Here is a 21,403-nt window from a genome sequence, read left to right as displayed (position 1 = left end):
TCAATGAGAAGACATCATTATTTTCCAATTTGTTGGTCATAAAAAAATGTTTTAATTAGTTATTGTTCTTACAAGTGTATGTGACTGATGTGATCAATAGGAATATTATAGAATGGAAGCAATTGGTGATAAGATTATTGAGGTATGTTTAAAACAAATGTTTGTCTTTTATTAAATGTTGATAATTAATCGTGACCATCTCCTCTTGTACATGTATAGTGCTCAAGCCATAGCCAGGATTTGCACAATTGGGCGGGGGATCAATTAAAAATAATCACCTGCTAAGCTAGTTAAGCAAGGCTATTTGACTTCTGCTGCCTGGCTTTTAAAAAGGGCACTTCAGGTAAAAAAAAAAGGGGTGGGGTGTTTGTTCATATATTACATTATAATATGAAAACATCTATAGAATAGAAAAGAGGTTGTTGTTGGCTCCCAGTCAAAATCCAAGACCTTTAAGTTAATTCTAGATGGTTGGATGGTAGTGTACTAACACTAGTATTAAACGAATACAAAAAAGAAGTAAAGTATTGCCAATCCAAATTACTATTTATAGTTTGTGATTAGACAAAATAGTTTTCTAAACATTCTGTTGCCTGCTGAGGGTTAATTATATGACTTCATGTCAACGGATTTACATGTAAAATGCGATCAGGAACAGTCTATCAAAATAAATTGGGATATCAGAGGTAATGGAGTTTGTGTAAGGTTATATGCTAGTAGAATGCTCCAATCATCCTATTTTTATTGGTATTTTGTACTAGAGATTTACAGTAATTTATACAGTAAATTAAAGATGTATTGTCTCCCAAAAACAGGAAAAAATGAAGTTTAATCAAATCAGACTTTGAATAACATCATTTTGTATTTTTAATATTTAAAAATAATATTTAAAACCCCGAAAAAAATAAGGTTTTTACTTTAAAAATTTAAATTAAATGGTAAAAATCAATCAAAAACCCATTGTGACTGTTTTGGCTTTCAATTCAGTTTTTAAGGTAAATTATTATTTTTATTTTTTTTAAAATTGAATTACTATTGTGTGACATTATTTAATGGCATATTCAACAAGAAATGTTTTAAAAATAATTATTTTTTCAAGATGGCAATATTTAGTATTATATATTTTTTTGATGATTAAATAAATGTTGTTAACATTATCTATTGATAAGAGAGAACATAAGAAGTATTTAAAGTGTTGATTTTAAATGATTGGTTAGGTCTGATCGTGACTGACAGAGCCATATGCACTAGGCCAGGTAAAGCAATTAGTTGAGACACAATACTCTGACGTAGTCAAATTCATGACTGTATATGGACAACATAGTTGGGATGTGATTGTGTTAACTCAAGGCTTCAGACAGCTTAACAAATGTTTTATTTATGTTTCTTAATACAATTGTATGTTTACTATATTTTTATTTTCTAAATATTTCAATTTATGCTTAATGCATGAATTACATTTTTTTTTTAAATAATAAAAACAAATTTAATGTTATCATTGAATATATGATGTGGTTGTTTTGGAGTTTTTGGATGAACATTCTGTTTTGTTAAAGTGCCATTTTCAGACTAGATACCAGCTGCTGAATCAATGATAATAGGCCTAAACTAGCTTCTTGAAATAATAAATAATAATACATTATTTGTGGAAATAAATGTTATTATTATATTATAAAAAACTTGAGATGATTTTGCTTCTTTGAAAAAAATCCCCATAATAAAAATTGTATAATAACAGTGATGTAAGATATGATTTGGTTGATTGTTGTTTGTTGTTTATTGATTTTCTATAAATACCATAATAATGTTTGTGTTGGAGTGTTCGGATGAAAGTGCCATTTTCAAAGTAGAAACGGTAACTAGCTGCAGAATAGTATCACTGAAAATTGTAATTTATTTTCTTTCCACAACTTGCTTCAATTTCTCTGTGAAAATTGGCTTGATTCTGATTATATCTATTACTTTACAGTTATATGCTTGTTGCATCTTCAGATCATCCATCAATTTATATTATAAAGTAAATGTTACTTAATGTTTCTGCCTCCGGCCAGCTCAGTAGTTGTGTACTATCCATTAACACTCTCTTATTAATCCATCTATCTGATTATCACATACTGTTGTGCCTTCAGGTCATACTATAGAACTACTCTTCTGCTTTTTATATAACCAGGTTGACAAATCGATTAATTAAATATATGATAATTGATATTGGTGTCTGTTTTGGTAACAGTTTTAAAGGACAGTTGATAACATTTTTAACTAAATACCTGGATACATGTACCATGTTTGATGTTTGAAAGAATATTATTTTGTTTTTGTTGAAAAAAACAAAGACCAAAAATATATATATATATCCATATTTGATATATTTTCCCCTAAAAATGTTTTTTTTTTTTCAAATTATTTTGTTGAATATGCCATTTTAATGTCACATAATAGTTTTAACTGTTAGTGATTAAAATCACTTTGACCAAAAACTGGATAAAAAAAATTATTTGCCGGTACCTGAAAAAATGTAATTTAAAGAAAAAAGTGTTTTTTGTTACAATTAACCGATTCTTTTGTCTTATTTTAACATATTCATCAATGTTGATTTTGGCTACCATTTCGAATTAAATTGACACTGACCTTAAAATATGAAGAAACAAATCACTATACATAGTCATATTCATTATTATTCAGGAAGTGTAAATTAAATTGTTCCTGTACACTTGTGATAATCAAATGTTACAGAATTGTTATTCCTTTTTTTTTTTTGTGGTTATTTTTTGGGAAAAAACAGGGGTGGCTTGAAAATAAGGATTGGCGATGTATAAAGTAGAAGTTTATAGTCTATTATGATATACAAGAATTACTGCAGTAGAACAAATATTAAATTGTTTCTAGCACATTATGGGTCTGCAGTTAATTTCTAATAAAAACATTATAAATCTGATGGGATGAACACAGTGGTATCACTTCTCTTTAAATTAAGCACCCATTGAGGTAGCGGCCTTGGGATACTAAACATAATGATGATATACTTTGATGTCATAATTGAACATTTAAGGTTCTATGACTTCTTACTAGGTTCACCTGTTATAGAAAAAGTGTCAAATATATTTAAGTTTTAAAGGTGCTTATCTATTTGTTATGAATATATTTATATTGGTTTATTTTCATTTATTTTTTTTTTTGCTTTATAAACAAGAAATATTTTTGTTTAACAATCAGAAGTAAACATTTTGTGTAACGTAAATATTGTCTGGCCTACTGTACAGAACAAAAATTAAACTATAGTACTGTACATGTTCCAATGTTGGATCGGCCACATACGGTACTAGGGATAACAATGCAAAATTAAACCAAAAAAAATTATAAAAAAACTGTACTGACTGACCCTATATGTTTAGACTCGGAGGAAAAGCATTTTCATTGAGGGAGCTTTCGATTTGATACGACCTGCGATGGATGACCTAACTAGGTCATATAAACCAACGTGTCATCAGTTGTCGCCTGGACCTAGAAACCATCAATGTGCGGAGCAAGGAAACACGTCTAAAAAACTTGCATATGCACAGTCACTCACAATGATATAACATTGCTTCGGCCGTCGGGCAATCAAAAGCGAATGTTAGAATTTGCACAGCCACATACTGTACAATCGAAAAATAACGCTATGCCACCAACTCTAATAGACAATTAGTTTATTAAAACCAAATATTATTTTTATCTTGTAGGGGGACCAGTTATGTTTGATGTGCTCATCGCAAAGCAAGGTATCCACCGATACGTTGATTTTAGCGGCTGAGGTCTTTGGTAATCGCATCTGCTACTTGGAAAAACGAGCTGGCCACGTATGTATACAGTTTATCATGTTTTTGATTAGTAAATGTATAATGGTACTCGGTATAACTGGTAAGGCCCTCTAAAATCAAGACTGCCATTGTGTTACAAACAAGGCCCCCATTGTATTTCATGGCAAGCTTCCATGACAAGCAGAAGGAGATGATCCCATTCTTGAATTGATATGGGTACAGATTTCTGTAACATGTACACATGGCTGATGGCTTTATGTCCCATCTGAAGGACGATGCATCTTTTCTATGATTGCACATAATATGGCACAGACAGCTCTCAAGTATAGTAAGATCATTCTACACTATCACACTTTATGTGACAAAAAATGTGATGTGGCCATATATGGACATGATATCAAAACCACTACCATATTTATTCATATATCAATACCATATTTGGGCACATCACACTTTTGTTGTCAAACTAGTTAGATCTCCCTGGTTAGATAGTGTAGACAGAGCAGCATCTCACATGCTCAAACTAGTTAGGGTATGTTCAGACCTACGGAGTTATGCTTTCGTATCACAGCCAAGGTCATATTTTAATGAGCGTCGTAAGAGCAAAGTGTTCAGATTCATTGCAACGAAGTTGCGTTACAAACGGATATGATGTCACCATACTCTAACGCACGTATAGACCTACCTTCGTTGTTATTAAAAGTAGTAGTGGTTGGGGTAGGAGTTACAGGCCTAGACCGAACACTTGGGCTCGGCATTATCGATGGGTTGTCAGGCATACCAACCAGCCGATCGTTTTGGGGTTTGGGTTTATATTTGGTCTAGGCCAAAAATATCATTTATGGCAGAAAAATGTTCAAATCCCGTACTTGCACCGGCTCCAGACTTATTACTCGGTCTTTCGCCGCTTTATACGACGACCCCTTCAATTTCGTTTGGATATAATTTAAATCCTTCTTTATTATGAGGATGGCCCATCTGCTAACGTGTCCGCCATCTCGTTGAACACAGACATATTGTTGCCGGTGCTTTTACGCCAGTTTTTCACTTCCAACCAATCTCTAAACTCAGGGCTTCCCCACAATGAAATAAGGTATTTTACTTCGGTTTCTCGCCAATGCGCACGCTTCGATGACATTTTAAATTAATTAATATAATAATATTAATAATAATAATACTGTATACCTAGTGTAACAACAAACAAAAGGTATGATTTTTTCGCACGTTCACCGATCACAACAAATGGATCAGCTTGGCTATACGATGAGGAGCACATGTCACGATGTGATGTGGCGAATATTGTAATTTGATTGGCTAGATATCTAACCTAGGTCATATTCATCGATGCGTGACTTTCGTATTGGAAGCGACGTCCACTAAACTCATACCTTGAGCTTTCGTAGCGTACGAAATATCAGTGTCGTACGAGGTGGCTTCCACTAATCTTTTCCTGGTTCAGACCTATGGACTTGTACGCCGCGTACAATACGAAAGCATAACTCCGTAGGTCTGAACAGGCCCTTAGATCTCCCTGGTTAGATGTGTAGACAGAGCAGCATCTCACATGCTCAAATGAGCATAGACATCTCTCTTGCCTAACTAAACATGGCTAAAAATCTATTGTAATATACTGTAGTGTAATTATTTATTCAAAATTATTCAAATACAACTGTACTTTCTTAAATAGATTTGATGTAAAATCTATTTATAACATTGTAATTCTAAATATAGGCAAGTTATACAGTGCACTGACAGGAAATTCCAAAATATGGAAGTCTACTGATTTTTCAATTAAAATAACTTGTCAATAAAGGTACATAATTGGGATGATTTATTACCAACATATTTATTTATGTAGGTAGACAACCTTGATTTCTTTATAATTATTAAAAAAACAGTACTGCCTTGGAAATCAATTTAAAATTTGTTGCTAGCATTGGGAATTAAATGTAAATGCTATCAGTAATTTTTTATATACATTTCTTTAGGGAATTGAAAGTGTTTTGCTTTAAGATATATTGTCCCCTGAAAATTGTTTTTTTAAATATGCCATTTTAATGTCACATAAAATTGTTATTAATTTTGACCAAAAACTGGATCGATAAAAATTAGCTGAAAAAAAGTGTAATTCAAAGCAAAAAATTCATACATTTTTTGTCAGACAATGGTTAAAATTAACGATTTATTTTGTCTTTTTATAAGTGAAAACATTATTGTTTTGTTTTTTTTCTACAGAAGTTAATAACTTTATTAAAACTGCAAAATGGCCTATTCAAAGACTGATTTTATTAATGTTCATTTTTCATGTTATTGGGGGATATACAATGCATCTTTAATGAAAAAAGTTACTTTATGAACTATTCAATTTCGTTTTTTCATAGGAATCGCCAACAGACTTAACAACATGTGTGTTTTACTTAGAGCAGGCTCTATCGGTAAAAGCACTCCAAGAAATGGTGACAGCCGACGCCATGGAAACAGTAAATAATCACTCCAACATTGGAGTTTATTTTTAGTAATCTGTATATTTTTCATCAATTCAAGGTTTAACAAGACTATATCAAACATTTGGATTAAAGCAGATTTACATCATTGATTAAGCTAATCCATTGATAGACACGGAAAGATATGGATTAAGCTAATCCATTGATAGACACGGAAAGATATGGATTAAGTGTGTATTTAGTTTTTCGTTTAATAATTGGAAACTGTCCACCTTGATTAGTACGTAAATCCATCTAAAGGGTCAATTCAGAGGTCACCGAGTCAGCTATCACATTGTACATTTGTCTAGACACATGGCTGTTATTTTGTCACTTGTTATTGCTTGTTTGTTGTCGCTTATTGTGCTAAGATATAACAATTGTTTATTATAATTTATTATAATTATTAACTAAATTTTAAATGCCAAGTGTGACGGTCGATTAATATCAAAAGCATCATAAAAGGGTTCTGAAATAAATACAGTAATCGTAAAATTGATTGGTACATAAAAAACTAATTAAATTCTCTTGGGTATCTTTATTTTCCAATTCTGCCTTTAATTCATATTGAACTTATATAGTACAGAGGAGCAATATTACTTAAAGTGGTATAGTTTTCTAGTTTTTCAGACATGTTTTATCTTGAATAATAATAATCTCATAAATAATCAGTCTATATCGTGCCTAGCTTACCTGTATAAACCGACAATAGCCCGTGCTCTCCAGAGGGAGGGCTTAGATACGAAAGTGAAAAGTTCCTAGAACACCCCTGCATTATAATGGACCCGTCCGCAACCACGCCCTCATGTGGGAACGTACCAACGTACCACCGTCATCATTTTCTTTCGTAACGTGAGAGCGTTACGTCGTATGATACCAAGTGTTAGGATTGTACACTGTACATACTATACAAAGATTTCTATTACGCTGATTACTAGTTGACTTGGCCAGGATATTGAGTGTATTCCCACGGCCTGTTGCAGTACCAGCAGTTGATATTGTTCATATATCGTTGATCCGAGGGTCTTCCTTAGATATAAGGAAGATTAAGAAGGAGAAAACAACACCCACTTCGTTGGATTTTAGGCCGGAACGGCCACGCTACCGGAAGACAAAGGAAAAGCAATTTGCATTGCCACCTGGACTGCCTCAGCTGAGGCGTGGACGCACTGTTGCGTGAAACAACAACAAAGCCGTCGTCAGGTTGTATTGTTCTTTATCTTGCTAGGTTGCGTTCTGTGCCCGGATATGCCTAAGTCTGAATGTTGGCAATGCAGGGGCCAGCGTGCGACAGTCAAGTGGGACCGCCACTTGCTGTGCATTCACTGCCGCACCTGTAGCCAGGAGTCGCCGTGCGACGTTTTTGTACGTTGGACGGCTTCGCGGTCCGGACGTCCGTTGGGGCGTGCGCGGGTGGTAGACCCCGCACCCGTGGAGGTTCAGGTGGCCCCGCTAGTAGAAGAGACCGCGCGCTTGCAACGGCCGCTGCGCCTCCACCGCAGAGTGGTACGCAGGACGAGGGTTTGTTCCCACCCGTACTGGAGGCCATCGCGGCAGCGGTGCGAGCTCTACCGAGGGAGGTTGTGCCCTCGGCATCCTCGCTTAATTATCCTCCTGTGCCAGTTCTGCCTCCGCAGTACTTTCAAGGTCGAGGGACGCACCCATCGCCGGATGTCGGTGGGTACGACAGTGACAGGACCATGACCTCGCTGCCTAGTGAGGATCGCACAGGGTGGAGACGGTTTGCAGGCTCTTGTCAATCGTGTGGTTCCTGCTGTACTTTTGTACATTTGAGTAGAGTACGCCTATGACGCGCCGACGCCCGCGCCGGCTTCGAAGAGGTACTCTACCTTTGGGGTGCGTGCTCCATTGAAGCGGGTCACGACTTGTCCAGTTGCGCCGCTGGATCCCGAACTTGTCGGTAGGGTAGAGGCTATAGCGAAGGAGCCTAAAACCCGTAGAGCTGCATCTCAAGATCTCGCAGCAGCCTTCCCGCCTCCGCAGGACCAGTTTTCAACGCTATATATCGGCACCACCGATCCCGGATGCAGCGAAAGAAGCGTGCGCGCGAGGATCAAGGTCTCGACGCCAACGGCAGATTTCTGTCTCCTTCGGCCGCCAGAACTGAGGAGGCGCTAATCGCGGTCGTTACGAACGGTCTTGATGTCGGGCTACCTTCTGTCATTCCTCGCGGATCCGGACCATCCACGGCACCTTGACGCGGACGTGATCTGCTTGCTTCAGCAGTTTACGGGCCTGGTCGTGGACCAACAAGTGACAATTTCAATGACCTCGGCCGCCGTGCGGAGGGTCAATTGACCGCTTCACAACTAGCGGGTCGTTCGGTGCTGTGGATCTCTTCTACGGTAATTTCGCCGAGAAGAAAAATAAGTGGGCTCGCGAGCGAGAGGCACGTCGCGAGACGAGATCACGCAAAACGCCTCCAGCCCCACTGCCGGTGGTGCCATCGATCTCACAACCGCCGCCGTCGGTCCGTAATCAGTCTGAGGTTGGGCAGACTCCTGGGCCGTCGCGACCCCGTAATTCCCGCCCCGCGCGTGGCGGTAAGCCGGGTAGGGGAGCACGTCGGGACCGCGGTTTGCGACGTGGTGACCGCAGGTGCCGGTAACGTGCAGGCGAGGTCCGTGCCGTCGGGGGCCGGACCAGTGGGAGGTCGTCTCCTACGGTTCGTCCGAGAGTGGGAGTAGCTGATGGTAGACAGCTGGATTCTCTCCACACTTAGCTACGGCTACCGCATAGAATTTACGAGCCCTCCAGTGTGTGGAGGTCCTCGTCCGACCACAATCCCCAAAGATCCAATAAAGCAACGAGTGCTTATGGACGGGATTGCCACGCTGCTCCAAAAAGGAGCCGTAGTAAGGGTCGAAGAACATCATGCGGGCTCGGGCCACGAATCAACCGTATTCTTAACCAAGAAGTCCTCGGGGGACTGGCGACCAATTATGAATCTAAGACGTCTGAACAAACGATTTATTCGGCCCCGCAGGTTTCGGATGGAGACAGTCTCATCGATCCTGTTAGGGCTAAGACGAGGAGACTGAGCCGCATCGACAGATTTAAAAGATGTGTACTTTCACGTACCAATCGCAAAAGAAGACCAACGTTGGTTGCGGTTTCGAATCAACAATTGTCTTCACCAGTTCGTCGCGATGTCGTTCGGCCTATCAACGGCTCCACGCGTGTTCACGCGCATAGTTCGAGCGCTCGGTGCGTTCTTTCACAAGCACGGCATTCGCATATTCATGTATCTAGACGACTGGTTAATCGTGGCTCAGTCCAAGGACCGGCTGGTGAGCAGTCTCAATTGCGTCCTTCTCGTAACGGAACGCGTAGGGTTCATAGTGAACCGGGAAAAGTCGTGCCTGGTGCCGACTCAGCATCCCATGTATCTCGGAGCGCAGATAGATCTCGTGTCGGGCAGAGTGTGCCCCTCACAGAAACGAGTAACCAAAGCCCTTGCTGCTATACAAGGCCTGATTACCGCTTCCGCTCCGACAGCATACGACTGGCTGAGAACGCTAGGTTTCCCAGCCAGCTTTGTAGATCTAGTTCCGTTTTGTCGGCTACGGATGCAGCCGCTGTAGTTCATCTGTTAGCCTTCTACCGGCCAGGTTCAGACTCATTAGACAAAGTGGTCCCGATGTCGGCGTTCATTGTAACGCACCTCCAATGGTGGCTAACGGACGGCCGATTGTTAGTGGGCAGATCAATTCAGAGATCAATTCCGGACACCCGAATAGAAACGGACGCGTCCGAAGCGGGTTGGGGCGGTTGCTCCAACCAGAGTCACGTCTCCGGCGTTTGGAGTGCCGAGGAGGCGTTAGCCCACATCAATCTCTTAGAACTTTGGGCAGTAGACCGAACGTTGAAAGCGCTACTTCCAAACATAAAAAATTCACACGTCCATGTCTGCTCGGACAACACAACCGTGGTCGCGTACATCAACCGACAAGGAGGCACGGAGTCTCCGACTCTTTGCTACCACACATGGACGCTCATACACTGGTGCATCGCGCACAGAATAACGCTGACTGCATCGCATATTCCGGGCAGCCAGAATGAGTCGCGGACACGCTGTCCCGACTCGCTTTACGCCCGACCGAATGGCGTCTGTTGCCGAGCATAGCCACTCAAATATTCGACCACTTCGGACGGCCGCACATAGACCTGTTTGCGACGTCAGTGAACACGCAGCTCCCGACATTCTGCAGTCGATTCCGGGATGCACGTGCGTGGGCGGTGGATGCCCTGTCCATGTCATGGGACGGTTTATGGGCGTACGCGTTCCCGCCGGTATCGATCATACCAATAGTTCTGACTCACATTCAGCGCTTCCGATGCCGAGTTCTGTTGATCGCACCGTTCTGGCCTCGTCAAGCGTGGTATCCGCTTCTTGCCAGTCTTCTTTACGATCACCCGCTGCGTCTTCCGGTCCGCGCGGATCTACTGACGCAAAATCGTGCGAGGTTCTCGACGATCAATCTACAATCCCTGAACCTGACTGTTTGGCCATGGTCAGGGACCAGCTCAGAGACTCGGGCATATCATCTGGAAGAGAGTCGACTCTCACTGTCTACAACAGCCGTCTACGACACTTCTTTCGCTGGTGCGGACAAGATAACATAGACCATAAGGCGATATTTTTGGGTCAGATCTGCGCTTTTCTGCATTACCTGTACGAATCATGCTTGCAAGTGCGCACGGTGTCAGGCTACCGGTCCGCGATTGCGGCCATTACGCCGCCATTCAAGAATGGCTCGACGGTTTTCAACTTCCGCAGTAATCACGCAGTTGTTACGCGGTATGTTCAGAGAGCGACCTCCGTCTAAGGTCTTAGTTCCACGTTGGGACGTTAACGTCGTTCTATCCGCACTCACTCGCCCGCCATTTGAGCCAATGAGCAAGGCTTCATTAGATAATCTCTCGCTTAAGACAGCGTTTCTGGTGGCGTTGTCCTCATGTAAACGCTGAGGCGAGCTACATGCGCTCACGCTAGAGCCAGGCCATATACGATTTGAGCGTGGTGGAGTCCGGTTATTATTCAGGAAGGACTTTCTGGCCAAGTCCCAGACGTTAAATTTTTCGCCGGCTGTGTTCGTTCCATCAATGTCCGCATTCTCGGGGGTAGTAGAGGACACATCCTGGTGCCCGGTAAGAGCACTCAAATTCTACATCCACCGTACAGAGACGTTGCGAGAGGGTATATCTCACTTATTCGTCACATCGGTGCCCCCGTATCGGCCGGCCGCAAAATCCACGATTGCAACTGGGTCGTGGCAGCGACTCGGGCCGCTTATGAATCGTCCAGCACTTCGCGTTGTACGCTGGCGGTTCTATATCAGACATTATGACAGCGGCATGGTGGCGGACACAGACTTCGTTTACTGAGCATTATTTAAGGGACATTTCTGCAACCATGGCGCCAGTAGCAGCAGCGGTGCTAAAGCCTAGGTTATAGGTATGTACACCTCACTTGCTCTGCTCTTTGTTAACTTACTCCCACCGCCGACTAGTTCTAGTCCGGTGCTAATCTGGCTATTGTCGGTTTATACAGGTAAGCTAGGCACGATATAGACTACACAAACCAGTAGTGGTGTTAGTAGTCTATGAGTGCTAGCTTACCTGTATAAACTCCCTCCCGCCGTCCCCGCAGTCAAGTACGCGGAAAATGATGACGGTGGTACGTTGGTACGTTCCCACATGAGGGCGTGGTTGCGGACGGGTCCATTATAATGCAGGGGTGTTCTAGGAACTTTTCACTTTCGTATCTAAGCCCTCCCTCTGGAGAGCACGGGCTATTGTCGGTTTATACAGGTAAGCTAGCACTCATAGACTACTAACACCACTACTGGTTTGTGTAATTAATGTGATAGCTGTAGATTGTGGAGCTTGGAGCTTGCCTTCTAATCCCAAGATCCCTGGTTCAATCCTGACCTAGTGCCAATGTTGTAACTCACAACTTTTTCTACTCCACTCCCTAAGCCTTAAACCAGACTTTATTATAATATAAGAATGATCAATATAGTTTATCCATCCTGTAATTTTTTTTTTTCATTTCATTTATTTCGTCAGAAAAGAACAAATACATAACAAAACAAAATAAAAGAGTTCAAAATCCAAATGTCACAAAGTGTTAAAACTTGAACAACCATACTAGTGGCTAGAGTGGTTGTCATGGTAAACATAATGCTACCATGGAGGTATAAAAATAAATGTTTATACCTTCCTGATGCTACATTAATTAGGTTGGTTTACTCATAATTAATTACTTAACTACTCATATGTTATCCTAAGACCATATTAACATCAGCCCCCATTATGCCCACCCTATTTATGATCATTAGTGAGGTTTACTTCATATGTTTATACCAATGTGTGTATATAACGTAAACGAACCACTTGATGTTAAGAGTATAATTATGTGTCTGCTTCATTGGTTATTGATCAGCCTGTTGAGACGAGAGCTAGTACTAGATACTGGTTGACGTGACAACCTGTATTTCATTAGGGTTTCATTAATTAGGCAATATGGCAAAACGTCGCTGTGTCTCAACGATAATTAAGAATATTTTAGATGAATATTGTCATTTTCCTTTCCTGTTTGTTTAAAATGTTACAGTAACTATTAAATGAATAATTTTAAAGAAAAACCTACTGTATTCCTTTTCTTCATTACATTTTTTTTATTGAGTGAAGAAAGAAACGCGTACCCACATAACATTCTCTCAGAAAACTCTGAATTTTAAATTATAATTTCTTCTTTTTTTTAATCACAAGGGTGGACAAGTAGGCCACAAGACATTACTGTATGGACACGCTGTCCTACTGACACATGCAGTCAGTTCAATGGTTTGTATTTTGTTTTATTCAAAAGTGAACAATACAAGGTATTTTGTTTTCTGAAAAAAATAAATAATTCAAATTCAAATTGAATTAAAGTGAAAATACCAATTATAAACGTCAGTTTGACAATCATTAAATGGTCAAAATGGGTTAAAAATACACAATATTTTCATGCATCAACTATACTTGAACTCACAGTTCTATATCTCCACATACTACAATATTTGCACAGTATCATGGCATATTTGGTAATACAGTATCTCATCTGTAATCACATGTGGTGCCTGTATCATGTAAGTTTAGGTTATGGGTTAGTATGGATATGTTATTGGACACGTGAAACTAAATATTCCTATGATACTGGAGAAATCTAGATACAGACCAAAAGTCGGGTGACTTTAAGCTCTGTCTACACTATCAAACTAGTTTGGAAAAAAGGTGTGATGTGCCCAAATATGGTAGTGATATGACATCATCATGTCCATATATGGGCACATCACATCTTTTTGTCACATAAAATTTGATTGTGCAGACAGAGCTTAACTCATCACACGATTTTTATACCTGATGCAACACAAAACTATTGCTTTGGCCGTGACACTTATTACTTTACGCGCTCATATTGATTACATCGAGGAAGCTTTTTGACTGATTTCCAACAGTTTATTATAATATCAATTATTATTATATGCCTTTATTACGGGAAGCAGCTAATCATGCTGTTTTAACATTTAACGTTGTAACCTTGAAAATGTATAGATAAACACCATAATTATGTTATTTCATTTTCATTTGATATAAAATAGTGAAATATGTTGATTATTATTATTATTGCTGTTTGATAATTTGAACAATATTAATGTATTGATAATTTCAGAATTTATATATTGTCCCCCTGAAAAAATAATTAAACATTTTTTTTTAATATGCCAACTTTGACCAAAAATTGGATCAAAAATAAATTATTCACCTGAAAAAAATGTAAAGCAAAAAATAGTCAAATTGGCTGCCAGCCATGGGCTTTTGGTTGAATTGAACCGTTTATTTTGTCTTTTTTTCCCCTTTTTTTTCTACGAAACTGATTAACTTTATTAAAAGTATAAAATAACATATTCAAAGTCTGTTTTAATTACTCTTCATTGTTCATGTTATTGGGGGACAATACATCTTTAATTATACAGTAGAACCATCTTTATCATTGTTATGTTATTATTTTAATCAATCAGTTATTCATCATTCATTGAAAATTAGTTCCCAGAATTTTTGTTTGTTTTAGTATTTGTCATGTTTACCAACCAGCTCGTCAACTGATAAACTAGCTTTTGATGTCGGTCTTCAGGAAACAGCACAAGGTATGGTTTATTTTAATGAATATATAAAATGATGTTATCTAGTGTACTCGTAGTGCCCACTACCCTTTTTTCGAATGGTGTACCAAGTTTCGTTCCTGCTTTGTGTAATGTATTTACATTGGACCAAGATCTTTAATCCAAAGGATAAGGCAATGTATTGTGGGTAAAGTATCTTGCCCACGGGATGCAAACAATAATGTGGAACAGGTCTCGAACACATGTCTCTTTTACGTGCTAGGTCGGTACTCCTTACCATTACGCCAAACCACTCTCAACTTGATGATAATAAAAACCATCTGGTTTAGTTCAGAAAAACTTGATACATTTTTTAAATAATCTGGTTGAATGTTTTTTTAGGTGAGGCATGTTGGTGGACAATTCATCCAGCATCAAAGCAAAGGTCAGAGGGTGAGAAGGTCAGAGTGGGAGATGACCTCATCCTGGTCAGTGTGTCATCAGAAAGATACCTTGTAAGTAGTAGTTTTAAGGACCACATTATATAACACACAAAGGTCAGGGGTTAAGAAGGTCAGAGTGGGGAATGACCTCATCCTGGTTAGTGTCATCAGAAAGATATCTTGTAACTATCTGTAACCACATTAAACACAAAGGTTAGAGGGTGAAATAGCCAGGCATGACCTTTGACCATTGAATGTTATAAATATTAAATATTATTTTAGTCATCTGGAATAATACCAAATGATAAACATTCGTAAAAGGTTAATATATGCTAATAAGCAACAATGAATACTTAACAACAAAGAAACAGATAATAGGTTAAATGTAACCAACATCCTGGTTAGCAGTTTACCATCTTGAACGCTCTTAAATTACACTTTAACATTGAATTATGTTGATGAATATAATGAATGGTAAGAGCCTATTAAAATGGTAGATGAAAACAGTTGGTGTATCCGTCCGCATCATCTTGTTACTGTAAATCATGATACAAGGAATCATCATCAGTAAGCAATGGAGGAGGTTTTTGCACGAACATGTAAACCATAAATTTAACGGATAATGCTAACATTATATTTATTCGCAGAGCATAGTTTAGAAAGCTGTTTCATTAACGTGCTTGATGATTTTTATTTTGCTTCACAACAGATAACATCAACATTATATTTATATGCATAACAGCGTAGTTTAAAATCCGATTTCAATAACGTACTTGTTGATTTTTATGACTACAAAAGCGAGAGACAATTGTAGGGACCAAAACCTTTAAATGATAAACTGTCAATTTACACCTGTTGAGATCCCGATCCCCTGCTTAGGTGACTTGATGCATCTAAAAGAAATTTACTGTTTTGTTTTTGCTTTTTTTTTGCTTCTTTAAAATCATAAATTGTAATTAATAAAAAAGCTTCGTAATCTAAGTTTCCGTGTTGCTTGGAGGAATTTTATTGTAATGGCCGATGAATTGCACTTGTAATGAAGATTGAATGATGACTCTATTATTACATCCTTGGCACTAGCTCAGCCAAACGTTATTAACATTTTATAAGATTAGTTTGTTGGATAAAAATACACAAAATGGTTGTAAATAAACATTATTTATGTTTACTTAACATTTGACATTAAACATGACATTTACTGAAAATCCAAATAATGATAATATATTATTACAAAAAGTATCGAGTTGCTAAGCAACAAATAGTTGTTGTGTCAACAGACTACTTATTTGCTAAGTGCATAATCCAAAAAAGATATAGATATATAGTACCGTGTAAAAACATAAATAACATTCATATGTAGAATTTCACTTTTTTGTATTTTTTTACTGTATGAAAATGCTTTAAATTTTCTATAATTTGTTAAAATTCCAGCATATATCAACTCCTAAAGGAAATAGCAAATCAAGAGTGCAGGCATCATTCCAGAAGGCATTATGGACGGCAATGCCGGTCAGCTCCGGGTCTGTCAAATCACGGGCAATGGGTACGTACAATACAGTGTATGAATACTATCAAATACTATACCGATATGCAGTGGCGTAATGGCTATGAGGGCTCACTGTCTAAACCCAGAGTCCCCTGTACTTGTAGGCGCCCCTGAGCAGGACAGGGAGGGAAAAAAGGCATTAAAATATGTCAAAAAAGGCTAAAAACGCCAGAGAACTCCAACGTTGGAAGGCCACTTAGAGTTTCTAAACCAGGGGCCTTAAGCCTCTGAATTACGCCACTGCTGACTTAGATGAATATAGTCTGGATAAGAAAATTGGAAAAATTTAGATTGCATTAACAATCATTTTAAAGTAATTTCACCCAAATTTAACCTAATTAGAAGGTAGGAATGTGCTAATTTTAAGTTTATTTATTCACATAGCATATGATAAAGAATATGATACAATATGAGTATAATATAAGTAAAAACGTTGTGTGGTCCTGCGCCTTAGTGGTGGATCTAGGCTTAAATGGGCATAACAACACTTCTGACCAAATATAGGCGCATCATTTGTATATATGGGTTTTTGTTTACAACATATGATGTTTCTCAACATTATTTTTTTCTCAGGTTTTCTAAATGGTTTAGATGTGTTGCGCTTCTCTCATGGTCACATCAATGAATTCCTGACAGTTCCTGAAGATTGTAAAGATGACAGTAGCATTAGGTATGTCATGAATTTATGTGGATTCCATTGCTTCACATGTAATACACTCTTCATTGTGAAACTGTTTTTTCGAAGTCAGGCTAAACTCCTAGGCCGTGTTTCCGAAGCCAAAACAAAATAATTTTTTAACCAATAAAGTGTGCATGATCAGTCATTACCAAACAACCAGATGCCCAATCACATTGCAACAATTTTTCCTTCAGGTCAAAGGTTAAAAATGATCGTATTTATGGATAATTATCTGATTTGAATGAGATAATTATCAGGTAATTTTTCCCGAATAGAATCGGTTAAACCCTGTTTATAGATGAAATACTGGTTAATTTTTATCGCTTATTTATCGGTTAATTTTTGGCTGTGGAAACTCGGCCCTAGACAAAAAGTTAATAAATAAATAAAATAAAAAATAAAATAAAATATAGGTTTGAGATTTCAAATAAGATTAGTTTAATAGTCTTTTAAATATACTTTAATTAATATGCAAATATACAGTTTTTATTCAAATTTTATGCTATAAGAAATTAGTTGTTTTTTTTTATAAATTTTTCATTTTTACTGTATTATGAAAAAAGGGATGGTTAGACCAGTTTTTAAAACTTTCACCACAAAATAAAATTATTGCACATTTATATTATCATCCGAACAAAGCAATTAAATTGATGAATGGTCTTGGTTCCCTGGACGAGAACCAGGGTTAATTAGCATAAAAAAATTAGCTAGAAAAATTATTTTGCTACAAAGTTGAATTACATCTTGCATGTTGTTAGTTGTCCAAGAATTGAGATAAATTTCAAAATTTTAAGTACCGGCTTTAAGAGATATGATTCCTCTTAATTACTTTAAAGCATAATAAATCTCTTTAAACGACATTAACAGTCTATCTAAACCTTTCTGTGATACAACTCCTCAAAATAATTTTGCTATCTTTGAAATTACTTACATTTTTAGCTGATCAAAACAAAGTACCGACGTTATGATAACATGTATCACACCAAAGAATGTTAAGTTTGTTTATAGTAAATGCTATTACCATAGTAACAAATTGTTCAGTTCATGTTGTTTCAATGTGAAAATACTCGGAAGATACACCAAACGAAGGCTAGACGTAATTGAGTAAAGTGTTAAATTGAAAATTAATTCTAATTGTCCTAAGCTTTTACCTGGTTTACCTTATCATGTTTGAGTTATTGCTCATAATATTAAGCTTTAATTTAAGTTGACTACCTAAGCTTCTAGAAATAACTTATATTTGGCATGCTAAAGCTGATTTTCCACTAGGCGAATTTGTTAGCACGAATCGAAAGCGTCAGGTTATACGCATGCGTATTCATGTTTCCATCTTCCAAATCCCTATCTACGCATGCGTATAACCTGACGCATTCGATTCGCTCGAACAAATTCGCCTAGTGGAAAATCGGCTTAACATATTATAGTCGCTAGGGAGCTACTGACAGCGTCCCCTGACAGCGAGGTGTAAGGGTATACTGTAGTAGTATTCCATGGACCTCACCTTTTTTAACTGCGATATCAGAGTTAGCTCTACTAATACTATTTTAATTGGTACTGTTACTATTAGTGTTACTCTGATATTTTTACCACATTTGTTTTTCCTTTGAAAATGATAAAATGGTTGATTGCCCCATATATCCTCCTTATATTGATTAAATTTTATGTTACAAACCTATTATCATATTTCTTGTTTTTTTAGTGAGGTTGTTTACGAATGTGGAGAAGTGTCAACATATGCCAGATCACTTTGGTCAATTGAGTTGATATCTAAACGGTAAGAATTTAATGGTAATTTACTAAATAAACAAAATAGATAGTTAATTGACATTTGCAGAGCATTCTTTACTTCTAATATCAATTTAGGAGGGAGATATAGAATTAATTAATTAACTATTGGAACTTGTCAGCGGTCTTACCAAGAAAATTACAACACAAATATTCATTTATTCCTTTATCTAACCATGACTAATAAACATAGTTGATGCACTATTGTGTAAACTAAGTAATGCGTTGTTGTAACAAACTTGAAGCTTTCTCAAATTATAATTATTATTATTATTATCAACAGTCAAATTACATTCATAAATGTATAAAATAAGTTTAGATAATCGCTATTTTTAGAGTATATTCTATTCTTATAAGACGCTTTAATGACGCCAATACAACTTAATCCAATTCAATTTCTTTGTTGCTTATATCATCGTGGCGGCAATATCTGCTTAAATTATAATTTCTTAATGAAAAATGAAAATAAACGATAAATACCATATATACAAATTATATAACTTATTTTAAATTCTCATTTATTGATATTGTAGTAAAGATGAAAATTAATGATGAATACTATATATACACACATTATATAACTTATGCACTGATGAAGGGCTAGTGTTGCTCGAAAGCTCCACTAACTCTTCTGGCTGTTTTACTTATCATTTTGATTTAGCTTTTCGCTTTTTTTTTTGTATCTCCATTGAGATCCCGCCACTGATACCCACAGCATTGTCATTTTTTCAGTAATTTGCCTTTGGATTTATATTTAAATATTAATATTTTCGTGGTATTATTGAATTCATCATATTCCTTGTTATTCTATTGTTATTATTATTAAGTATATTTTTGGTATTGATTTTATGATATAGTATCTACCACTACACATATGGAATATGAATTTAATAGTTTCCCATACAGAATAATGTATTATCTCTGAATATGGGCATCTTTCTATCTATTATGTGTTTTACACTTTATTGAAGGATAAACTGAATGCTAGTATTAAGAATTCTAAAAATGAGGCCACCCACTTTAGTTTAATGGATAACAAAAGTTTATTCTGGATTCAAATCATATTCAAGACAATTTTATAGTTTGTATAAACACGAAAATGTCTCCCTGGTATAAATAAATAATACATATACAGAAATTCATGATATGATACCAACTTGGTTTATTAAACTAAAATAACAATCAACATCAAAACATCACAGATACTGTACATAATCTCTGTGATGAAAAAAGGGACACGGATTGATGATGACATGCCTCATTTTACAAAATAGCAAGTGAATAGAATAACAACCCAGTGAAAATGTGTAGAAAGAAAGAAATGTAATGCTAGTAAAACAAAGACAAAGTTGAGTAGAGTGGTAAAGCTGTTTAAGGCAAACCATACAGTAGTTATATAATCGGCACATGATCAAGTCACTCCTCAACTATTGTTCTGGTGGTAGAACAAGGCTTCTCAAATAAGGACTTAAAACTGGAGGTCCAGTCTGGTGTGCAAAAAATCCAGTACAGCTTTTGGAAAAGTAGGGGGTTACCCCGTTGTACTGATCCATAGCCCCTGTCGTTGTGGACAGACGAACGGACGTCGGTTGGTGGCAGCACTCGACATGCGCAATTCAGCCCAGTAGGCTGCAAGTCGCGGATTATACCCCATTTACATTTAAATGCTAAATAAATTTAAATGTATGTTTGATCTTTTCAGATGGAATGGTAGTTATCTTGCTTGGGGACAACCTTGTCGAATTAAACATATAACATCAGGTATTAATTTCTAATCTTTTAATTATTACCTTACTGTACCTTTCTTTGCCATCTTTTCCTGTCATACCATCCAATAATATACCTTTGTCTTTCATAAACAATAGCAAGCACATCACAATAGACCTTTGTAAACATAAACAACATAACTTCCTGGTCATTCATTATCTGAGTGTACGAACAACATTGTGTCACTTGCGTTTTGTATTTCACCTGAAAAGTTTGACCAGCTGGCCATACAAAACAAGCTTGTATTGAATCAATCTAAGTCATCTTAGAGCCTGTTCGGACTTTACAATTTACACTTGTAATGGTTGCGTGTGGTGTAAGTTTTCAGATAAACCAGCTGTTTCAAAAACTCAAGAGTTGGATATTTCAATTGTTAAAGTCTGAACACAGCCTTAGTTCATCTTGTATTGATTTATTTTATTTTTCGTTATTTATTTGTTTCGTTTTTAGGAAAATATCTTGCCATTAATGAAGAAAAAGATGTTTTTATTGCACCGAAGACAAATGCTGACTATACTAGTAGTGTATTTTGCCTTAGACAGTCAAAGGTATGCGAGATCAATGTATTTGAAATCACATTTTGTGGATTCTCTGTGATAAACTGTCCTGGATTCTTTTTAAAGCTCTGTCTACACTATCAAACTTTATGTAATGTGCCCATATATGGACATGAAGATGTCATATCACTATCATTTTTGGGCATATCACTACCATATTTGGGCATATCACACT

General features: G+C 37.3%; 1 protein-coding gene across 9 annotated transcripts in view; it reads left to right on the top strand.

Moving 5' to 3' along the window:
* The window catches only part of LOC140060078 (ryanodine receptor 2-like), an 82,396-nt gene that overhangs the window by 4,940 nt on the left and 56,053 nt on the right, over positions 1-21,403 (top strand). For all 9 annotated transcript variants that reach the window (XM_072106143.1, XM_072106140.1, XM_072106145.1 and 6 more), the window contains exons 2-11: positions 3,720-3,836; positions 6,179-6,277; positions 13,079-13,150; positions 14,421-14,496; positions 14,854-14,966; positions 16,326-16,437; positions 17,014-17,110; positions 18,819-18,893; positions 20,607-20,665; positions 21,122-21,219. In XM_072106143.1, coding sequence (XP_071962244.1) covers positions 3,720-3,836; positions 6,179-6,277; positions 13,079-13,150; positions 14,421-14,496; positions 14,854-14,966; positions 16,326-16,437; positions 17,014-17,110; positions 18,819-18,893; positions 20,607-20,665; positions 21,122-21,219 — 918 coding nt within the window. The remainder of the gene's footprint in view (positions 1-3,719; positions 3,837-6,178; positions 6,278-13,078; positions 13,151-14,420; positions 14,497-14,853; positions 14,967-16,325; positions 16,438-17,013; positions 17,111-18,818; positions 18,894-20,606; positions 20,666-21,121; positions 21,220-21,403) is intronic.

This window comes from Antedon mediterranea, chromosome 10 (genome assembly GCF_964355755.1).
Source record: "Antedon mediterranea chromosome 10, ecAntMedi1.1, whole genome shotgun sequence".
Lineage (NCBI taxonomy): Eukaryota > Metazoa > Echinodermata > Crinoidea > Comatulida > Antedonidae > Antedon > Antedon mediterranea.
Note: the sequence above shows the minus strand (reverse complement) of the source record. Positions and strands in the feature narration are given on the sequence as shown.